At 29.9% G+C, this 20472-nt stretch overlaps 1 protein-coding gene across 10 annotated transcripts in view; it reads right to left on the bottom strand.

Moving 5' to 3' along the window:
• LOC145313675 (potassium voltage-gated channel subfamily KQT member 1-like) overlaps positions 1 to 20472 on the bottom strand; it is an 87007-nt gene that overhangs the window by 41570 nt on the left and 24965 nt on the right. For all 10 annotated transcript variants that reach the window (XR_013877448.1, XM_080153206.1, XM_080153200.1 and 7 more), the window contains exons 2-6: positions 14494 to 14544; positions 11656 to 11735; positions 8182 to 8272; positions 6638 to 6752; positions 975 to 1086 (exon numbers count right to left, since the gene is read on the bottom strand). Coding sequence is in view for 9 of the 10 variants with exons in the window: in XM_080153206.1 (XP_080009332.1) it covers positions 975 to 1086; positions 6638 to 6752; positions 8182 to 8272; positions 11656 to 11735; positions 14494 to 14544 (449 nt within the window). In the remaining variant the exon portion in view is untranslated. The remainder of the gene's footprint in view (positions 1 to 974; positions 1087 to 6637; positions 6753 to 8181; positions 8273 to 11655; positions 11736 to 14493; positions 14545 to 20472) is intronic.

Genomic DNA, 20472 nt, shown 5'->3' with positions numbered 1-20472 from the left:
AGTTGCGTGCAGGGGTGTCTAAACCCCCCTTAATATTAAAATTGGGAATGCCTGCCTCCCCCTTTTTTCACCCCCTAATAGGTTTACCCATCCCTGGTCAAACGCTGGGCATCCAACAGTAAAAGGTTATAGGCTAATTTTAAATGGCATTAAACTGCAGGATTTATATAAAAGCCAAATTAAATTTCAAAAATATTCTTTCTCTGATATGACATATCATTAACCATATTTAAAATTCACAAGTCGACCTAAACAATTACAATTGTATGCTACCACAGTACTTTTAGATTAACATGGCTTGTAAGTATAATATCATGAAATACTTAAAATGAAAACATTTTTTATTGTTTTTGTGTCATAACCATTTTTGTCGCAGTTATTATCAAATTAACTTTTTATTTAACTTTTGGTATTTTTTTCCACGAAAAAAACATTTGATGATTTAATTAAAGAATAGTTGCTTCAATCTTCGAATAAGAATTTTATAATGCTTCCATTTAGTTTCTAGGACAAAATTTCATTGCCTTGACAATCTAATCAAGAATCTTGTCAAGTAATAGGGGCTATGTAGTACAAGCAAAATTGCCAAAACACACTCAATAGTAGATGAACTTTTTTATATTATATTTAGCAATGAAGATTATGTTTGTACTTCTAGCGTCCAAAGCACACCCCAAAAACCAATACACCCTAAACCCCTACAGGGCACCAACTCAACCACTTATCTAGACCTACAGCCAGCATACAAGAGCCTTATATCCCTACAGGACATCAACCCAGCCACTTACCTAGACCTACGGCCAGCTGACCAGAGCCTAATACCCCCACAGGGCACCAACCAAGCCACTTACCTAGACCTACAGCCAGCTGACCAGAGCCTAATATCCCACAGGGCATCAACCAAGCTACTTACAAGACCTACAGCTAGCGGATCAGAGCCTAATATCCTACAGGGCACAAACCAAGCCACTTACCTAGACCTACAGCCAGCTGACCAGAGCCTAATGAAGAACTCGATGCCAAACCAGAATACAACAACAGTCTCAAGATAGAACAGACTCTCAGTTGCGTGGTCCTCGTACTCATCTAAAATAAATTATTATGTCAAATTTGTGGAATCTAATTCTTTTTAGATTAAAATTTGAGTTATAAAAATCTAATATGAGTAAATTAAGAGTTTCGAACAATGTCACCTTTGACAGAACTTCAAATCCAAAGCAACAAAAGTAAAAACCAAAACTACATCTTTTATTAAATGGGGATTAGAGACAATTTGACTTTATCAAAGTGTTTGATTCTATTTCTATCAGATAAATTTTGTTATTTGTTATGGGCTTTATCATGCAGGGGCGAGTGATTATGCATTTAGAAAAAAAAGCCTTTTTATATTTGACTTAAAATTAACAAAACAATGTATTTCAATAATCTTTTTTAATAGTAAAGTAGGCTTGGAACATAATATTTTTTAGTCTCCATTTTTAAAGTAAGTATTTCTCTTGAAATTTAGTAAAACATCTTCTAAAGTAAATATTGAAAAAAATCATGTAAATATGAATTTAGTTATGCATTGAAACTAAATATTACATTCAAATATTGTGTAATATTTACAATAAATTCCGCTATACGTTTAATCTAATATATTCTTTTCGAAGGAGTTAATTTGGGAAATAATTAAAAAAAATTTTAAATAAGTACATCACATAAAAATTTATACAAATGTCTCTTTTTGACGGAGCATATAAATTTTTGTGTTTTATTATTCTTTTTCTATATGTACTTTATGTTGAGGTTTTTTATTATAAAAAGCTTTAAACTACCTAGTATCTATAGCAAGATCTGTATAAGTTTAAGAGATTTTAACAAAAAAAATATATTCAAAACATTGCATTTTTTACTTTAACTTTGCTTTTTAACGATTAATTTAAAAGAAAAATACAATGTTTTAACAATAAATTCTGATACAAATATGATGCATATATAAATGCGTGGAAGATAGTTTTTTCCCCTTCTTCAATGGCAGAACCATAGTGAGTGTTGAAGCCATATATTCAAATATTAAAGAAAGATAGAAATGATGTAGTTCTACTCAAGGAAAGGTAAAATGATTTACAAATTTAGTTAAAATTGTTTTTTTTGTTGTTAAATTTTAATGATTCTAATATGACGTAAATCGGGATTTTTTTACCAAAAGTTTTTTTTATTGCTATGAAAAAGGGGATAAATAAAAAAGTTTTTTTTTAAAGGTTATCCTCTAAATTAGAAAAAACATAAACGGGGCCTATAAGAAACTTTACTGTAGAATGAGATCAAATTATGTAAAGCGCAGACAAACAAACAAACCACCTGCCTTTTCAAATAAGAATAAATGTTTCAATTCCTAATCAGTTAACTTATTTTTAATTTAAATAAAAATATTTGTTAATCTTATTCCCTGATTAATAGAAAATTTTCTGTATGCATATATGTTTTGTATGCTTTTCTTGTATTTTCAGATTCCTGTGTTTGTAGAACTTTAAGCAAACATACGAGTATATAAGTATCGCAATATCTTTCTGTTAGTGCATAGCAAACACAGATTTTGTAATAGAAAAACGTTTTTGTGGTTTTAGGTTAGGTTAGATTACACTGCTAAGTAAAAGATTATCATAATTGACATATTATTAATTGCCGTTATAACAGCAATTTGCCTAACATTGAGCGGTAACATTTTAAACCAATATCAAACACATAACGCCAGTCTATTAATTTTATTAGACCAATAGCATTATGTTTATTTAAAACTAGTTCAAACGTTTATCAGGGTTTTATTTGTAGATCCCCTAAGAGTTCGAGCCTCAGGCAGGTGGGAGCTGTATGATCCACTAGGATATGAAAGGAATATACCAAAAACTATAATTGTTTAATTAAACAAATAATATCTTTTGCGTACTTCTGGTGCGCTTATTCTTTTTTTAATAATTATTGGATATCAATTAATTACATACATAACCGCGCAACTCAAAATTAAGGTTTGAAAATAATTTAAATGTTCATTAGGTCAAAATTGCATTACATAGCTTTTTAAAACAAACAAGCGGCTGAACGCCTTGCTTCTAGATGCTCTGTTTTCAAAAGAGCACAGAAGATGACATAATAAGAGCCTAAAAACCATCTCAAGGCTTAAATCTAAAAATAAAATAGCCTAAACTTAATCAGTTCAGCAATGAGGTCTCAAGCTTTAGAATAGGAAAATTGTGGGAAATTGCAAACTATAAAATTATTATTATATAATGACATTTATATCGTGGGTGGCAATATAAACAGTCTAACGTTGAGGCGTACTGACGCACACCCTATAGGTAGCAAGGCTTCACTTGATAGATATTGAGAATGAAAATTAAAGAAAAAAAACATTTGTAATTTTTCTCAGATACTTTGGAAATCTTTTGCAATCCTTTTCTTGTTGTTAGTTTCGATCAGGGAAATAAGGGAATTAGAAAATATATAAAAAAAGATAATGTATATATATAAAACGTATAAAAAATTTCAAAAGTATTTTTTTCCCTATTGCTTAAAGTTTAAGGGTTTGTTTCTTTGTGCGTAAATATCTTCGTAACCAATTGAAATCTCCATTTTAGGGAAGAAGGAGAAATACATCTTCAAAATTTCAGTTGTTCTAAAATGAGTTTCAAATAAAAAATATACTAGCATTATTTCTGTAACAGTAATGAGACAAGTAGGTGAAAAAGACTAATAAAATTTTATTAAAATCATATTTTTTGCTAAGTAGTTGACAAGGATGAAAACATCCATTTGAAGCGAAGCACAAAAAAAGGACAGTGCATTGTAGTATACCGACATACCATTATCAAGTAAATAATGGACTGGATAATCATTGGTATTGGGAATTTTCACAAAAAATATCAAATTCCTACATAAAATAGGAGCTAGGATAATTACGATTCAAACAGACAGACAGTTATTTTGAACTGTAATTAGCTTAACTTCAAAACAAATTTCTCATCTAATGGGAGTAATCTTCCCTGAGTTGAATTTTATCAGTTGGAAACAGGTTTCAGTTTGCCAAAACAACTTATAATTGAATTTTTATTTTCAAGTACGGTTAGAGATAAAGGAATAGTTATGTATCGCATCGTATTAAAAACAGCTTTCCGCGGATATAAAAATGTACAACTATAAGATTAAAACCGAAGGCATGAACTAAAAAAATTATTTCCATTTTATGATTGTACATTTTTATATTTGTAGAAAACTGGGTATAATATGATGCTATACATAATGTTTTAGTATGGCTGAGAACCGGTTCTAATACAGCGGATATCAATCGGTTTAGAAGCGATACTGTAATAGAAATTATTTAGTGTGTCATCATTTCTGCAATATGCCTGATATTATCAAATCATCGGAAAATCAGTATATTATTACTAAAGCATTGCAGTGCACCGACAAATCTTAGATACCGACAAACCCCATAGAAGGGTAATTAAAAAATTATGAAAGAATAGATTGAAATATAATTAAACTGTCAGAGAAAAAAATCTTCGAATTGAAAACAACAAAATTGTTGTGAAACACATTTTATATGATTAACTATTTAGGGTTTGTGCCTCCATGGGCTTTGTCGGTGTACCCATATCCCCCCTTTCCTCTGCATTAATAAAAAACCTTAATAATTAATCTAGTATTTTTTCATGCATAATTACAGGATGCAAAAGTTATGACATTCCAAACTAAGGAAATTTTGCACTTAAACTAAATCTTAATTTTATAGATAGAGTGGAAGAAAATGTAAATAGAAGATAATTTCTGTCAGTTCTCTGTACAGGTCAAATAATGCAAAATTCTGCCATGTTGTAGTAACACTTGGGTAAGGATGATTTTTACTTTCCTCAACCTATCCATTTACCCATGTAAAAACGGACACCGTGACTTTAAAAATTTGCATTGCGTAAACTTAAACCAATCTTAACTGTCTGGTCAGATCAAACTTTAAACAGTTTCTTCAAAATGTAAAAAAAATGAAAAAATCTTTACTATTTAAGCTGAACATACAGGTTTTTGGGTGTAGTGGCGGGACTGTTTGCATATATTTAAAGCAGCTTATAGTGGCTATAAAAAATTACGTCGCACAATACAAATGACTAATAATAGGCCAGTATACATTTTAATTGACCAATGGTAAAATGTATACTGGCCTATTATTAATCATTTGAATGGTATGACGTCATTTTAATTGACCAATGATAAAATGCATACTGGCCTTTCATTGGTCATTTGGTCATTTGTATTGTATGACGTTTTATTTTTATATGCACTATAAGCTGCTTCCTTATATTTTCTTTTTATCTGCATCATTTGTCCGTAAAGCTTTGGTCTTTGAACTACTTCAGGGATAATCTTAGTCAATCTTAAACCTTACTTTCTTCTCCATTTTTTCCTGTGTAACTGCACCATGGCTGTCTTCTATAGGTTTTTATATTGGTAGCGATAGGTTTCTGGTTAAGTACATTTTTATTATCTTTTTTAGTTGGTCAAGTATAGATAGGGGATAAAAGCTTTTTGCTATAAATTAGTCAAAATAACTTATTAAGGCTCGGCAGCCGCAGATTTTAAGAGTGCTGATTTATTCAAAAGTGTAATGTGGATTTTCTAAATCAGCAAGACAAATTGCTTTGAAAAATTATTGTCGCTGCTACTGAGCAATAAAATTTACACATGTTTTACCATACTCACAGAGAAATTAGCTTCTCTAATCATGAAATACAAAGTCAAGCTATTTACATTATCTTAGGAGACAAAAGGCAGAAGATAATTGCAATGCAATGAAAATTTAAAATGTTCCAAATGGTTATATAACGTGTTTGAAATTTGTATATTAAAAGCTTGGATTTTACATCATCACAACATCAAACATTTAAATTAAAGGACAAGATAAGATAAAGAATTCCTATTTTTGCTACTGTACCAACGCCCCCTAGATGGGGGCTTTAGTAAATACTTTTTAACCCCATCCGGAGACGAATAAGAGGGTTAAAATCATCAACAACCATTTCTCCAACAAAAATGTTTAAGCTTCTAAAAGCTGGATTTTTTTATGTAAGAATTAGAAGCAAAGTAAATCTATCTTTCCTTATATATTTACCTAATTTTAAAAAAGGAGCTTTATTTGGAAGGGATTTTATTAGAAAGCAATAAATAGAATGTACACACAGGAATAAATGTGTAGGATTAGAGTACATTGATAATGACGGGAATACAATGAAGGCGGGTTTTGGCTGCAAAACTTAAAAATTAAGATATTCTACCAGAGAAATATCAAAGAACTAGAAGAAGAAGAAAATTATTTTTTAAAACAAATGCAAAATTATAATATAAATTTTCTCGGGAAATAAATTAACCAGTGGCAGTGCCCCTTGCATCTATGGGTTCTGTGTTTGGAACATAAAGAAGCCTAAAAACATCTCTAGACCTAAATTTAACACCAAAACAGCGTCTTGGGAGTGATAATAACGTGGATCTTAACTAACAAGGAGAATGGTATCGGTATCGTGGTTAACTAGATCCCTGAACGCGTTTAAAATCAACGCTCGTAGAAGAGAACAAAGTATCTTGTAGCAACTCTACAAGTAAATCTTACCTATTGTAGAAAAGATTGACAAGGACAAGCAGAGGAAAACAGCGATGAAAACACAGCCATGGTAAAGAAATGCCAGCTTTCCACTTGGCCGCTCCAGGAAGTTATATGTCATGGCCTAAAATACAAAATTTTTATATTAATGTGCTGAAATATTTGTGATACCCCCTGCGTTATAAAACATAATATCATGTCGGATAACTGTTATAGAAGTGTCAATCTGGTGCTGTTTAAATAGAATATATATACATTTAGAGGAGAGAAGGACAGAAAAATAGCATTAAGAAGCTTTATTGTACAGGCAAACCATATAGGTTCAGCGGTTAGCGAGATCCTTCCATACAGACAAAAAATGCTTACTACTTAACATAATGGGACATAACAAACTCCAACAGTTTTACTTAAATCTATTTCATCCACCTTTTATCAGATATTACAACCTTCTTTAACGCTCTATGCAATGTCCGAATAAACCATAAGAAAACATAATGGTTATTAGTTAATGTATGCAAACTAAGTAAACACTTTTTATTTAATAAAATTAATATCACTGTTATTACGTCACTGTTTACCACAAGCCTCTATTTAGAACCATAAATAGATTCTAAATTTAATTTACACATTTACAAATATCTATTTTATGACGTCATGCTTCTATGAAATATTTGTATAAAAGGACAGTCTGCAAAATAAAATAAAAACATTTTTCTTTAGACAAGTTGGATATTTTTCTTTAGATTTAGAAAAAAATATAAGGTTGATTCCATTATGATTTTAATTTTATTATTTGTGGAAAATTCTCTATAATACACGATTTTCAGTGTGGCACATAACCGGCTCTAATCCGGCGGATTTAAATTGGATTCTGAGACATATTGGAAAAATAAAATTATTAAGCTCATATAAAACTTATTTACCGGTTTAACTTTTAATTTTTTAAATCGTAAAGTCTCCTTTTAATAAATGTTAATTGTATTCTTCTTGAATAACATTTACAAATTCTTTATTTAAACAACATTTTATTTCTTTAAAATGAAAATTATAATCAAAATTGAATTCAATCAGAATCACTTGAAGAAAAAACTGTTTTTCCCAAACTTATTCTTTTTAAATTAAATTACTTCAGAATCAACCAAAACTGTAATTTTTTTGGGGAGGTTGGGAGCTTCGAACATTGCACAAAAAAAACTCTGAAAATAATCATTTAGATAAAGGCACTCATTTTCACTCCTCAAGTGGTCATTTCTCATAGACCTCATTCTTAACATTCATTTTAAAACCCCCTAAAGTTAATCCTCTCCCCTTATCCTCCTACAACAAACTGTCAATTTTAATCTAACGAGAGTTTCCATTTTTATACTATGAATTACATTGGCAAAATCTATACAATCACGTGTTATACAGTAATAGGTTTTTGGTACTAACAAACACGTTGCTTAAGTCAAACTACCAAAAAGTCAAACATTCTTTAAAGTTTCTAAAACAAATGGAGTGACCTACAGACTATCTAATTATCTATGGGGTAGCTGCGCTGCAAAATATCATACCTGGAGCTTGCGGTATTTGGCATCTCTTCGATTCTTAAAATTGAGAGGTCGCCCCAGCAAACTGGTTCGCTGATTGCTACTATACCCGTCCCTGTTAAATAAATAGGTTAGATCAGAGATATATTTTCATCAAAAGGGATCGTCCATATATAAATAGAAGTAACTTTGAGAGGCAACACATTTACAAATACTGAATTCAATACAATTTTTTTTCTTCAAAATTATGAGTCTTTTAAATCATCATATTCTTAAGGGGTTAATAATATTATTATTATATTTATACTAATGGTCGAACGAACAGACAAACTATCTGGGAACATTGTTTTAGATGTCACAAGAGTCAAACAAATGACGAGATAGCATTATTTAATTTGAATTGTTGATAGACGTGAAAACTATAATCCTTTTTTTTTCAATAAGACATAGAAATATCTCTTACATTATAACATTTATTAAATAGTCCTAATTTTTTTCCATTAAAATTTAGAGTAACCTTTAATACATATAAATAGGTTTTCAAATTTATGTAGATTAATTTTTTATCTCGAAAAGCAATTAAAGTTTATGAATCTTAAAGATTAGGAAAATTTTGTAAGAAGATGAATTATAATTTTTTGATTCTTTCATATTTTATCATATATAGTATATAACTTTTTATCCACTTAAAAACTTGTATATTATTCTTTAAATTTTACGGTAAAATATAGAATCTCTATTAAGAAATGTGACCGCTTTATCAAAACTCTTTTGCAAAAAAATTATCAACACGATTGGAACTAATAAAGAATATTCTTTAAAAAACCATAAATAATTTTTTTGACATTGTCATTGACAAACAACGTTCATGATTTTTATCGACTAAAAAACATTTACCACAGGTGTTCATGGCTGAGAGATTTTCAACATGATGACTTAACATCGCACAAGTTATAATTTATGGGTAAACAAACCGTCGTACAGCCCTTAATACTTGAAAAGCTACGCTACTACAAACACATTAAAATTAATGTAATTAGATGAGAGATTGTCAGCTTAATCTAGATTTAGAATCATTTTAATGTATTTCAAGATGAAAATATTAAAATACTAGAGTTGCTTGATATAACTAATTCATTCCATAAACAAATAGAATAAAGGTCTTATTGCTTTGGTCAATGAGAGTTTAATTAGGATTATTAGAGCACTATGAGTATTAGACACTCTACCGTTGGAAGACTCGAGCTCATTTATAGACGTTTATTTCCTATATAGATCTGTCATGGATCTTGATGCAATAAATCAAGCCGTTTTATAAAAAATCAGTCGAAAATATTTTATAAGGTTAAAAATAGAAAAAGTTGTCGCTCATATAGGTATAGAATTAGCTGCCGCGTCATCAGATGATGAGTATTTAACCCACATTAAATATCATAAAATTTTATTGTAATTATATCTTAACCAAAGAAGATTTTCCTATTTGGTTAAATTCGGAATATCCCAGTATATCCTGTACTGTTTAGAAATTTAATCAAAGAAAAAAAATTCCCCCCCTTTAAATCTTAGGATGTGGGGGATTTCTACGATCGTATTATATACCATTTGATGAGGAGCAAAGGGGGGGGGGGTAGGGGATACCCTACTTGTATATATTTGTAAAGTAGCTTCAATGATATTAAAATATACAAAAATCTTCATCGTAACAATTAATCCTAATATTAGTTTCTTAAAAAGGGAAATATAATGAACAAAATACTAGCGGATACGCCCCTAGAGGCCTCTAGGGTCACGTAAAATTGTTTCTTTTCAATCTATTTTAAAATCAACTATTTTCGCCAATTGATGATGTTAGTTATTTTTTTTGTTAATTGCAAAAATGTCTGCAGGGCGGCGTTTATTATTATTTTTTATTTTTCTCGATTTCTCTGGGGATAGTGGTGGTACCATCCCCCAAAATAGTTATGAACCATCCCGGGAACTATGAGAAGCTACCCTGTTAAGGAGAACCCGATCAATTCAGCGGTTAGCGAGATCCTTCGGCACAGACAAACAAACAAACTTCCTGTTACTTTATTATAAGGATAACAAGAAATAATTATAAGGAAAGATGCATAAATATTCATTTCGTAGTAGAGTAATATCAAAGAATGGGATTAAAATTATGAAAATATATATTTGTACAGCAGCGAGTATACTCTGCAAGTTACTGCCTGTACGTCCGAATATCGTCACTCATGCCATAATGTCATCTCATTGGTTTAAAAAACAACAACATTGTACCAGTTCTTTAGCAGTTATTAATCATAATTAACACCCCGTTCAAAGCCTTTAAATAACGGAAACGGGGGGAGGGCGAAAACACAAATCCTTCATCGCCCGCAAACACACAGATAGGGAGCTATATCATATTAGATAAGCTTGATACATATTTCATATCCTTCTGATAACTTTTTCACTATAATAATATATATTCTTTACTGATCAAAATATTGTGATCAATCATATATGACCAATCATATGATATAATTATATGTATAATATATTTTTCATATGGAATGGTAAGGATGAGATAACATATCAGCAAAAGATGAAACTAGCAAAAAAAATCTAAAACTTTTTTATTTGCAACCCACAGTTAGGAAGTTGATTATTAATAATATTCTAGAATTAATCAATATATCATTTACGCTTCTTAACTGATAAAGTTAGTTGGCATATAATCTTAAATAAACAAGGAACCAAAACTATGTTTAAAAATTTGTAGTTTTACGTAAACATTCTGAGTAAATAATAAGATTACTGTTTCTTGTCTTTTTATATCAGGCTGATAAATCTAAATATAGATACATCTTAACATCCTTTTAGTTCTACTAAATGTAAAACTAGCGGTTACGCCCCTAGAAGCCTCTGCTGGCACCTGAGGTGGGAAGGGGGGGGGGGTAATAGGAAGTCAACCACCCAAAATTAACAATTTTAGTTTTAAAAGTAAGATTAAAAGCTTTAAGAGTGGGAAGGGGAGATTTTTTTTCAATGGGAGGATATACCCTCCCCAAAATAGCTATAAACCATCCCCTGACCTGTAAAAAGCTTCACTTGTAATAGATTTCTACAAGTTATTCTTTTTATTACTTACGTACAATGTCACCTTTGTATTCATAGTACCCTGACAAAGCTGTTTAGAAGGATGTAAAAAAATTAAGTCATGCAATACAAATGACCAATGGACGTCCAATGCACAAACTAAATTACCAATAGCAGTCAGTATCCATTTTAATTGACCAATGATAGGCCTGTATGACGTCATTTTTATAGTGACTATAAACAGCTTCGGCTACAGTCAAATCATCATTACCATACCTTTATATCGATAATTCCATTCTGTTGGCAGACTAACAAATTTAACAATGCTTTCAGGCGAAACACCAAAGCTAACACAAACGGACAGATTTAAATGCATTATTGAGTAGCTTCGCTTCCATATAAAGTATAAAATGATACCTATCTTGTATCTTGACCGAACTCTCTGAGTCAGAGTCGACTCCGTGCCCACCCAAGGAAAAATTGTGGAACCCATCAGCCTTAAAAATTAGGTTAGGTTAGGTTAAGTTTGCTAATATATCAAGTTGAACTGATGTTTCGTTGTTTATGATTACATCTACTGCTCAAATATTACGTTGGGTAAATTATTTTCTGATGTTTTTGTGAAAACTGAAAAGATGCATATTTACTTTAAGTTGCTTGGTAGCCCAATTTTAGTGCAACTCGGCTTTAGCTGCGGATTGTAAGATAAAAGCTTAGGCGACTGAATTATTGTTGTGGTATGGGCTTACAACTGCGAGCAGACGTCATATTTTCCTATGCTACTGCCGAGCTATTAGAATATACAATGCAATGAAGAGGAAAAAAACATTTAATCAATAAATTTTTTCTACTTTTTATACTCAATTATACCCACATAACACAACAAGGACAGTTTTGTGAAAAAAATTGCTTCATTTTAAATTAAAAATTATTACAGTTTTTTATAATTTAAAATGAGAAAAAAAGAGAATTGGTAAAATCTATTTTTTGCTCGTTTAGTTAATAAATCAGCAAAACGAAATCAGATTTCTCATTTATTTTCATAAAGGGTTATTTAAATATTCACTGATAATGTATGATAAATTGCGTTAGTTGAACATACCCAAGTATTTAGTTGCTGCGCTGCTTAAAATTAATATAAAAATGGAAAATTGTAAAATGAATGAAAAAAGAAAATTGATTCCATTTATGAAAAGCTTTTTATATTATAATGTTTTGTAATTTAACGAATGTGTATTTAATATCTATTGTATTCATTTCTACATATGGCATTTAATTACTTTAATACCACAACAAAAAAAAAAGATATGAAAAGACATGTTTTATTAACAAAACATTTACTTTAATATATTTAGTTTAGGTTAGTAATTAGTAGTAATTAAGGTCCTGCAAGGTTTAGGTCCTCAACAGAGGCTAGATGTTTGAGTGCAGTAGTGGGTTAAATTTATTTTAAAGATTTGTTTAGTCTGTCCATATAATGGTGTTAGGGTTTGACTACTATTAAGCGATACAAAAGTTAAGTTCTACTCACATGTAGTGTTTTACAACTTGTGGCTTCGCCCCTAGCTCCTAATTACTTTTTCAAATAGAAGAAAGGGGAGTATACCTCAAGTTTATTTTTCTTTAAAAAACGTTCTTGTGAAGGGACTGTGAATATGCATATATTTTTGAAATAGTTACTAGTCTAAGGCAGGCTTTAGGCTTTTTGCCAGTTGGGGTCATCACCGTAAAGATATAAGATCCAAAAAAAACCTAACCTAAACTTAAGTAGTGCTTAAAACCAAGAATCAAAGTGCATTTATTTCCATGGTTTTACTAAAAATAAAAAGGATAAATTACATTAACAAAGTGTGTGTGTGTGTGTGGTGTGTGTGTGTGTAAAGTTTGTTTAACTATGTTGATGTAAAAGTATGTAATTCTAATTACTTAACATAATTCCCAAGTATTTTCCATAATTTTTAACCAGACCCTAAGGTGGACCCCCATTTAAAGCAAATATAAGTAAATAAAAGATGTTTAAATGTTAGAATAGGGGAATTTCAGCTTTTTTATTGTCCTGTCGCATTAACATTATCCCCCTTTAAAGTAAAGATAAAGTAAATAAAAAAAAATTATAAAAAATATTTAACTACAAAATTTAAAATTTCTAAATGTTGAGTAGGGAAATTTAAGCTTTTATATTGTTCTAACACTTTAACCTTAATTTAGAAAGAAACCTATAAAATTATTTAATTATACTTTTGACATCTTTGGTCTGCTAAGTCTAATAAATGAGAGGTGCAATTCAAAGTTGAAATAAACTTATTTAGATAGTTACAATTAGTTTTCACTCTCCTTCTCATAGTAATAGTAATCAAACTTTCCTAGATCTTCATAAGAGATAAACCTTTTTTGATATAACTGTTGATTTTTTACATCTTTTTAATAGAAATATTAAATAATTATTATAATGTTTGTATTATTTTAATTAAAAATATTTTTATAATGATACAACTTAAATTTAGAATACCATGCGTAGTGAAACTTAATTTAAAATTAATGAAATTAGAATCTAGTTACTGCAAAACCACATCTAATTTTGTTTAAAAAATACTCTAAATTAAATTAACTTTTTAAGTGCAATAATTCTTTACAAACAGGTTTAGATTAAAACGTGAAATAAAAAAAATATGTTTTAATTTATATGTGCAAAAACTAGGCAAATTGTTCAATAATAGCAAGTTTTTTTTATCCATACTTTATCAAAAAATAAGGTTGTATGTTTGTGTGTCCATTAAGATCTCGTGATTAATGAATGATTTAACTCTACAAATTTCAGAGAGGCTTAGTATCAGTCCTGAGCAGGTTTTAGGCTATCTGGAAGGAGGATAGGTCACCCACCCAAAGAGATGAAACATGAGAAAAATTAAGCACCAAATTTTCTAATGGGATAGGCAACCTCTCCCCCTCTTATTATATCATGATTTACATGAACGTCTTTTTTGGCCTTACCATTGCTATAAAAGTAAATTTCATAAAATTTCTGTGCTTTAACTATATTATTATTAAATATATATTAAAAAGAAACTAGTCAACATTTTAGTAACCCAGTTTTTTTCTTATCAAAACCTTCTTTTCATTTTGCCTGCTTTACAATCAACTAACTCGATTAACTGACGTTATAAGTACATTACCAGCACCCAGACTGTAGAGTAGAGTATCTTTGCTAATTAAAGAGTTTAGATAGAATCAGATCATTCTATCAAAAGAACTTACCTGCATTCTGTTGAACTGATAGTCGATGTCACAAATTAGTCTGGCATTTTGCTACACAATCACAAGTATTTATTTCCAGACAAAACTTTAATAAGAACAACCTTGCTGTACATAGTGCAGCCATAACATGCAGTATTTACGAGGACAACACCTAACCAAAACATTTTGGGCTGTGGAGTTTTTTCATTTCTGCAATAAGGGATACAACAAGTTAACATTTTAATCTTATATAATCAAAGCAATGTCCACAGCGCCTTGAATTTTATGAATTCAAATTAAGATATAAAATTATATATGGAAATAACAGTACACTGTAATTCAGAACCCATAATAGAATACCCTATAACATGTTTAGTTAATATGTCTTTGTACTTTTTACTAGTCTATGCATATGTGTATATGTTAGATTAGGGCCGTAGCATGCAAAGAGATCGATGTACATTGTAAACAAAGGAGAAATAATTTATTAAACTAATTGCGAAGCCGGATCCTTGTTATGGAGAAACTGGGCTGCAATTGACTCATTTTAAAATTTGAAATTATAACTTTTTTGACATTTTATAGCAATATTCTCCAACATTTTTAGATATATTAAACATTTAAAATCATTTTTTTTGACATTTCAGCAAAATATCAATGAAAAATATTTTTAAACTGTAAAACACAGGGAAGTAGAAGTTGATAAAAATTAAATCAACAACCTCACACAAAAGGATCACTAGCTATCATTGACAGAGGTGTAATTATCTAATAGGCTAGGGGAATGAGAGGGGGGGTAATTTTAACGTCCATTGTTTTATCCCTGTATCCCTGGGAAAACGCAAACGGTAAATGTAGCTGGCCAGATCTAAAGTAAAATGTTGGAAATAATAATGTAATTCTCGGAAACTTAATGCACAACATTAAACATTAACCAGGTGCAGAGAGTTTCGGACAATACTCATAATTTCTTACTTATGCTCTTGCAAAGAGAAACAATTAATTTGAACCAAATAAAACAAACAAAACTGCAATCAATTGAAAACCCAAGGTGTATTTTTATCTATTTAAACATTTATATGTTGTTTTTTCCTTTTTCATGATCTTACCTTTTTTATTTTTACTTAAATTTTAAAGCTTTATTAATGGAATATACTGTTTATGTATTGCTTATGTTTGTCTATTCTTACTACAATTCTTAATTAGATTGAAATAGAAATATTAAGTTTATAATATGATATAAATAGACAAATTTCTAATAATAAACAATAAGCATGTATGACTGCAATACATTTAAATACACCTAACGTGTACTTTTTTTATGATATAAGTATTATTAAATATTGTTTGGTAAGTATATACATTGGAGCAAAAGTAGAAATTAATCTTATATAACCTTAAATTTCTAAATAGTTACATTTTTATATGATACATTATAAGTTTATTTATTATTAAGATAGAAGTACAAATTTAAAATGCATAAATGTTACTTTCAATCTGAAAACTTTGCTCTTTTATCCTATATTGACATAAGTAATCCCTGTATATCATACTCATCTCTTTGTAAATGTTTACATACTTTTGCTTTTATACACAAACCCACACACACAAATATGAAAACATGGAGAAAAATGATTTATTTATTTATGTGTTGGTATTGAGATATATACACTAAATCATGCACAGATTTTGTGTAACGATACTGCTCTATAATTCACAACAGTTTTTGTTTATTAATTCTCATTTACAAAATAGGGCTAATCAAAGACTGTAACAACACTTGGGATGACTGTGACAATTAAATACATTGTTTTCGAGGTTATATTTTTATATAATTACACACATAATGAGAGAACTAAAGTATCAATTAGAATTAACAATAACTTAATGATATTGTCAATCATTTACCTATTACTTATTTTTTTACATATACTTTATTAAATATGCATTTGATCCTGTTTGTGTCAGAACAACCTATGAGACAAAAACATCATATTTTGTTTATCTTAACAAAAAGTAAACTGAATTTAATCTTTCATAAGTCTATAAACCGTGAATCTTGATAAGCTCATAGGAGCATCTGTACCTTTCCATGGTTTGATAGTCATTTATAAAAAAAAATTGCTTTAAACTGAAATCTGTTTCTAAATGTATAACTAATAAAGCTTTCAAGATTAATTTTTCTTGTAAATCTATAATTTTAAGCATGGACTCCTTACAAAAAGCATATTACAATTACACCTATCACAATGATATTATGATTCAAACAATTGAAAAAGATAGAAATAAAAGATTGAAATGTTGAGATGTGTGTGTAGTGTGTCTCCCTCCTGGGGCAGTTTATTGCCTCCATTCCATTATTGGTTATTTTATAATATAAACTAAACCAGAGAATATTCAAATATTCTATGCACACGAAATGCAAATAGGAATCAGACTTCAAAGTTCTCTGAAACTTACCTAGCCTAGAAATCAAAACACACAAAGATTGCTTAGTTGTATCATTAAAGTAAAATAATAGAAAGGGAACAAGCTATATGTAACACTACCCAACGGGATGAGGACCTTGTTCCAACTCTCAATTGGGTTTTTGAATATTAGACAATAGCATCAGAAATATGAAGCCAGATAAGTCATTACAAAAGAGCAGAAAGCAATTTGCTAGTAGACGTAAAAGGTATCACATTTGTTTGAATAATGGATTCCTGATTAAACTTAATGTTTTGTGTGTATTAAATACTGTCCAAAACGACATAAATTGTTCAAATTGACCAACACTTCAGTAATACACAAAATTTACAATTTTCATTTTTAGATATGCAATTGGTAACAGGTGTTACAACTGTTGGCATTGTACGGATGTATTTTTGTGAGTAGGGTGTGTGAGTATTTCTTACTATTTTGTGTGTGTGGTGTGGTGAAGAGTGAAGAAGACCAATTTCCCTGAATATTGGACACAGCATTATCCAAATCCGAATATCAATAAGAGAGGCAGATTCATCCCAACAGAGGGAGAGAGGTAATGTGTCTAGTTGGAAGAGTAAAAGTTAAAACAAGAACGATTACGTCCTAAAAAATGGAATATGTTGAAATTAGACACTTTTATTCAAAATTAATCAAGATTCTGTGCTATAAGGTTGTTGTGGTTTTTAGTCTCATATGATTCAATAATTCTAACCCAAAATAGGAGTGACTAAACTTTTAAACATTAGATTTTCAACTGATTTGAGTCTAAGGGTTGACCTTTGATTTGAATGATATTTAAATAACTGCACTTGTTGCAAAATGTTTATACTTTATAACCTATAATGTGGTCGGATTGTTTCTACACTCTGTAAATTTAATTAAAGATTTATCATCTAGGTAAAATTAAGTGAAAAGATGAAAGTACAAAAGAACAAGAAAAAGAAACTAGAAAAAGAGTGTCTTATTGCGAATGAAAAAATTATAAAAAGCAGAAAAAGAGTTGTCATCGGCTTATAGGATGGAAATATTTTTAAGGGGAATATTTGGTCTTTCCTTCGAGGAAAGAAAAAAATTATTAAGACTTAAACCATTACTTTATTATTTCCTTCCAATAATCTGTCTGAACTGAAAATATATATTAGAAAATTTATTCACTTAAGTACATGACGCGTTGTGATAAGGCTTAAAGTATTAAATATATATAAAAAAACGATAATATTAAAGATTTTGTGACATCACATGTGCTTATGTAATACATCATGAATTTGAATATATTATTTAGGAATAGTGGCCACATGAACTGTTAAAAATTTCCTAAATACTTAACATCTCCTCAATAACGATCACCTTGTCCTTCAGTCTGGCAATTGCATGGTTATATTAGTAACTTGTTTAAAAAATTTGCTTTAGGATGTTTTTATCCTTGTTAAATATTACATTGTATTGATTGGGAGGGAATATTCCAGTAATTAACCTATTTAAATCTTGTTAAAGTCAAACGATTGTTAAAATGAACAACCCAGTAAAGTTGTTGCTATGATACTGTGTGATCAAGAATGTATTTTTTGAAAATTTTAATCAGTAAGTAAAAGTTCCTTATTTTTTGAAGCAGTTTATAGTACAGAAGTGGCCAGTATATATTTTGATTGACCAATGGTAAAATCTATGCTGGCCTATCATTGGTCAATTGTATTGTATGGCATCATTTTTATTTGGCACTTTAAGCTGCATCTTATTTTTTCCCCAAACAAAGGGTCATATGAAAAGTTAAGTGGCTAATCCTAAATATATATTATTTGTTTCTAGACATCAAAACTTTAATTGCGGTCAGAAAAAGAATTGAGAATTAAAAATTAACTCAGTTCTAGTGTTAGGCCAATTGGACCAATTCTTATGAAAGCAAAGCTATTCCAAACTACTAATTTTGGGAACTACCCCCTAAATAAGAAATTATCTTTGGTCAATAACACCTCTACCTCAAAATTTTGTACTTTTCAAATTTTCCAAATAATATGTAAAAGGATAATTGATCTTTGACTGCATGAACTTTAAGGGTCAATACATAAAGTCATTATTAGAATATAGTTATATATAAGGTATGATAGTATTGCTTAAGATATTCATTTAAGAAAATTTAAACCATAAAAATTCAATATTGACATGATGTTTGCAAATTTGACTTAATAATAGTACATTTACATAATGTCTAAGGTTTGCATTCATTAACGATCATCAATTTATAAGAACCTGAGATCATTTTTAACCATACAAACATTACTTTTCCCTCAATATAACCAGGGGGAAGGAGGGGGGAAGCTGCTATTATATGTTTTTGAAACTATACAACACGGGAATACGATAATATGGAGAAGTGCAGGCACAACCAAATCTTATTTGTGACATGAGAGAGAATGATTTCATAGATCATCACATGACATTTTATCAACTTCTAGTTGTAACTAGCATAAATATTTAATATTATATCCTACCTAGTTTCATGGACGATTTACTTTAAGGTTTAAAAATAGGTAAATTTAAGGACAATACCTTTCATGTACTAAAAGTAAAATCTAAATAAAGATTATAGAATTTAAAGTCGACTTTAGGTATTTATCATAAAAAAGTTTACATTAAATTAAGAGGACATATTTGTCGCTTGAAAAGCTAAGTATATTAAGTACAAATGCTTATTGTTATACTACAGGATATGTATAAAAAGGCCACAGAAAGAGTTTGAAAAATGCCTTTACGTTTATTTTAGAGACCACTTTCAAATATTAGAATCAACTAATGCATAAAAATACTTGGGAATAGTCCCTTTCGTGACATCGCACCTTAAGGGGCGATTTGGCGTATTTTTAAAATAGCTTTTTATAGGTTATTTTAGGTTAGGTTAGGTTATATTGGGTTAGGTGATTGCCCCACAGGGTTAGAGCCCCCCGCAGGGGCTAGAAATAGGAGAAAACCTACTGTGAAAAATACGAAGAATCGCCCCTTCAGGTGCGATGTCACGAAAGCGACTATACCCAAATACTTTTTAGTAGCTGCGCTTATACTTTGGTTTAAATAATGCATTGTGAATTGTAAAGAGCAAAATAGAACAATCATTTCAAATCTTTTACTTTCAAAATATATCTAAAATCTAAATGTCATAGAAGTATGCAGTATTCTAAAAGTAGCAGGATGTCCATCTATCCTAATATATTAAATAAAAACAAGTTGCTTCATTTAGGAACTTTGCTGCACGTATTCAAGAGCTGGATCTTTAAATCATTATAGTGGTGAGCCAGATCGGGGTGAGCCGAACTTCAGCCAATCACAGCGCGTCATTTCATAAAATGCTGTGCTCTCATTGGTGGAAAATTGGCTCACCCCGATCTGGCTCACCACTAAAATGATTTGAAGATCCAGCTCTGTAAACATAAATTTACAGTCATGTAACCTTTTTTTCGCTACTTTGATATCAGCTTTCTTGTTTTATCACTGCTGTGATCTTATTTTATTTGCTTTCTACGTTTGAGGTCATACATTTAT

This window comes from Acartia tonsa, chromosome 3 (genome assembly GCF_053477335.1).
Source record: "Acartia tonsa isolate MP-2025a chromosome 3, ASM5347733v1, whole genome shotgun sequence".
Lineage (NCBI taxonomy): Eukaryota > Metazoa > Arthropoda > Copepoda > Calanoida > Acartiidae > Acartia > Acartia tonsa.
Note: the sequence above shows the minus strand (reverse complement) of the source record. Positions and strands in the feature narration are given on the sequence as shown.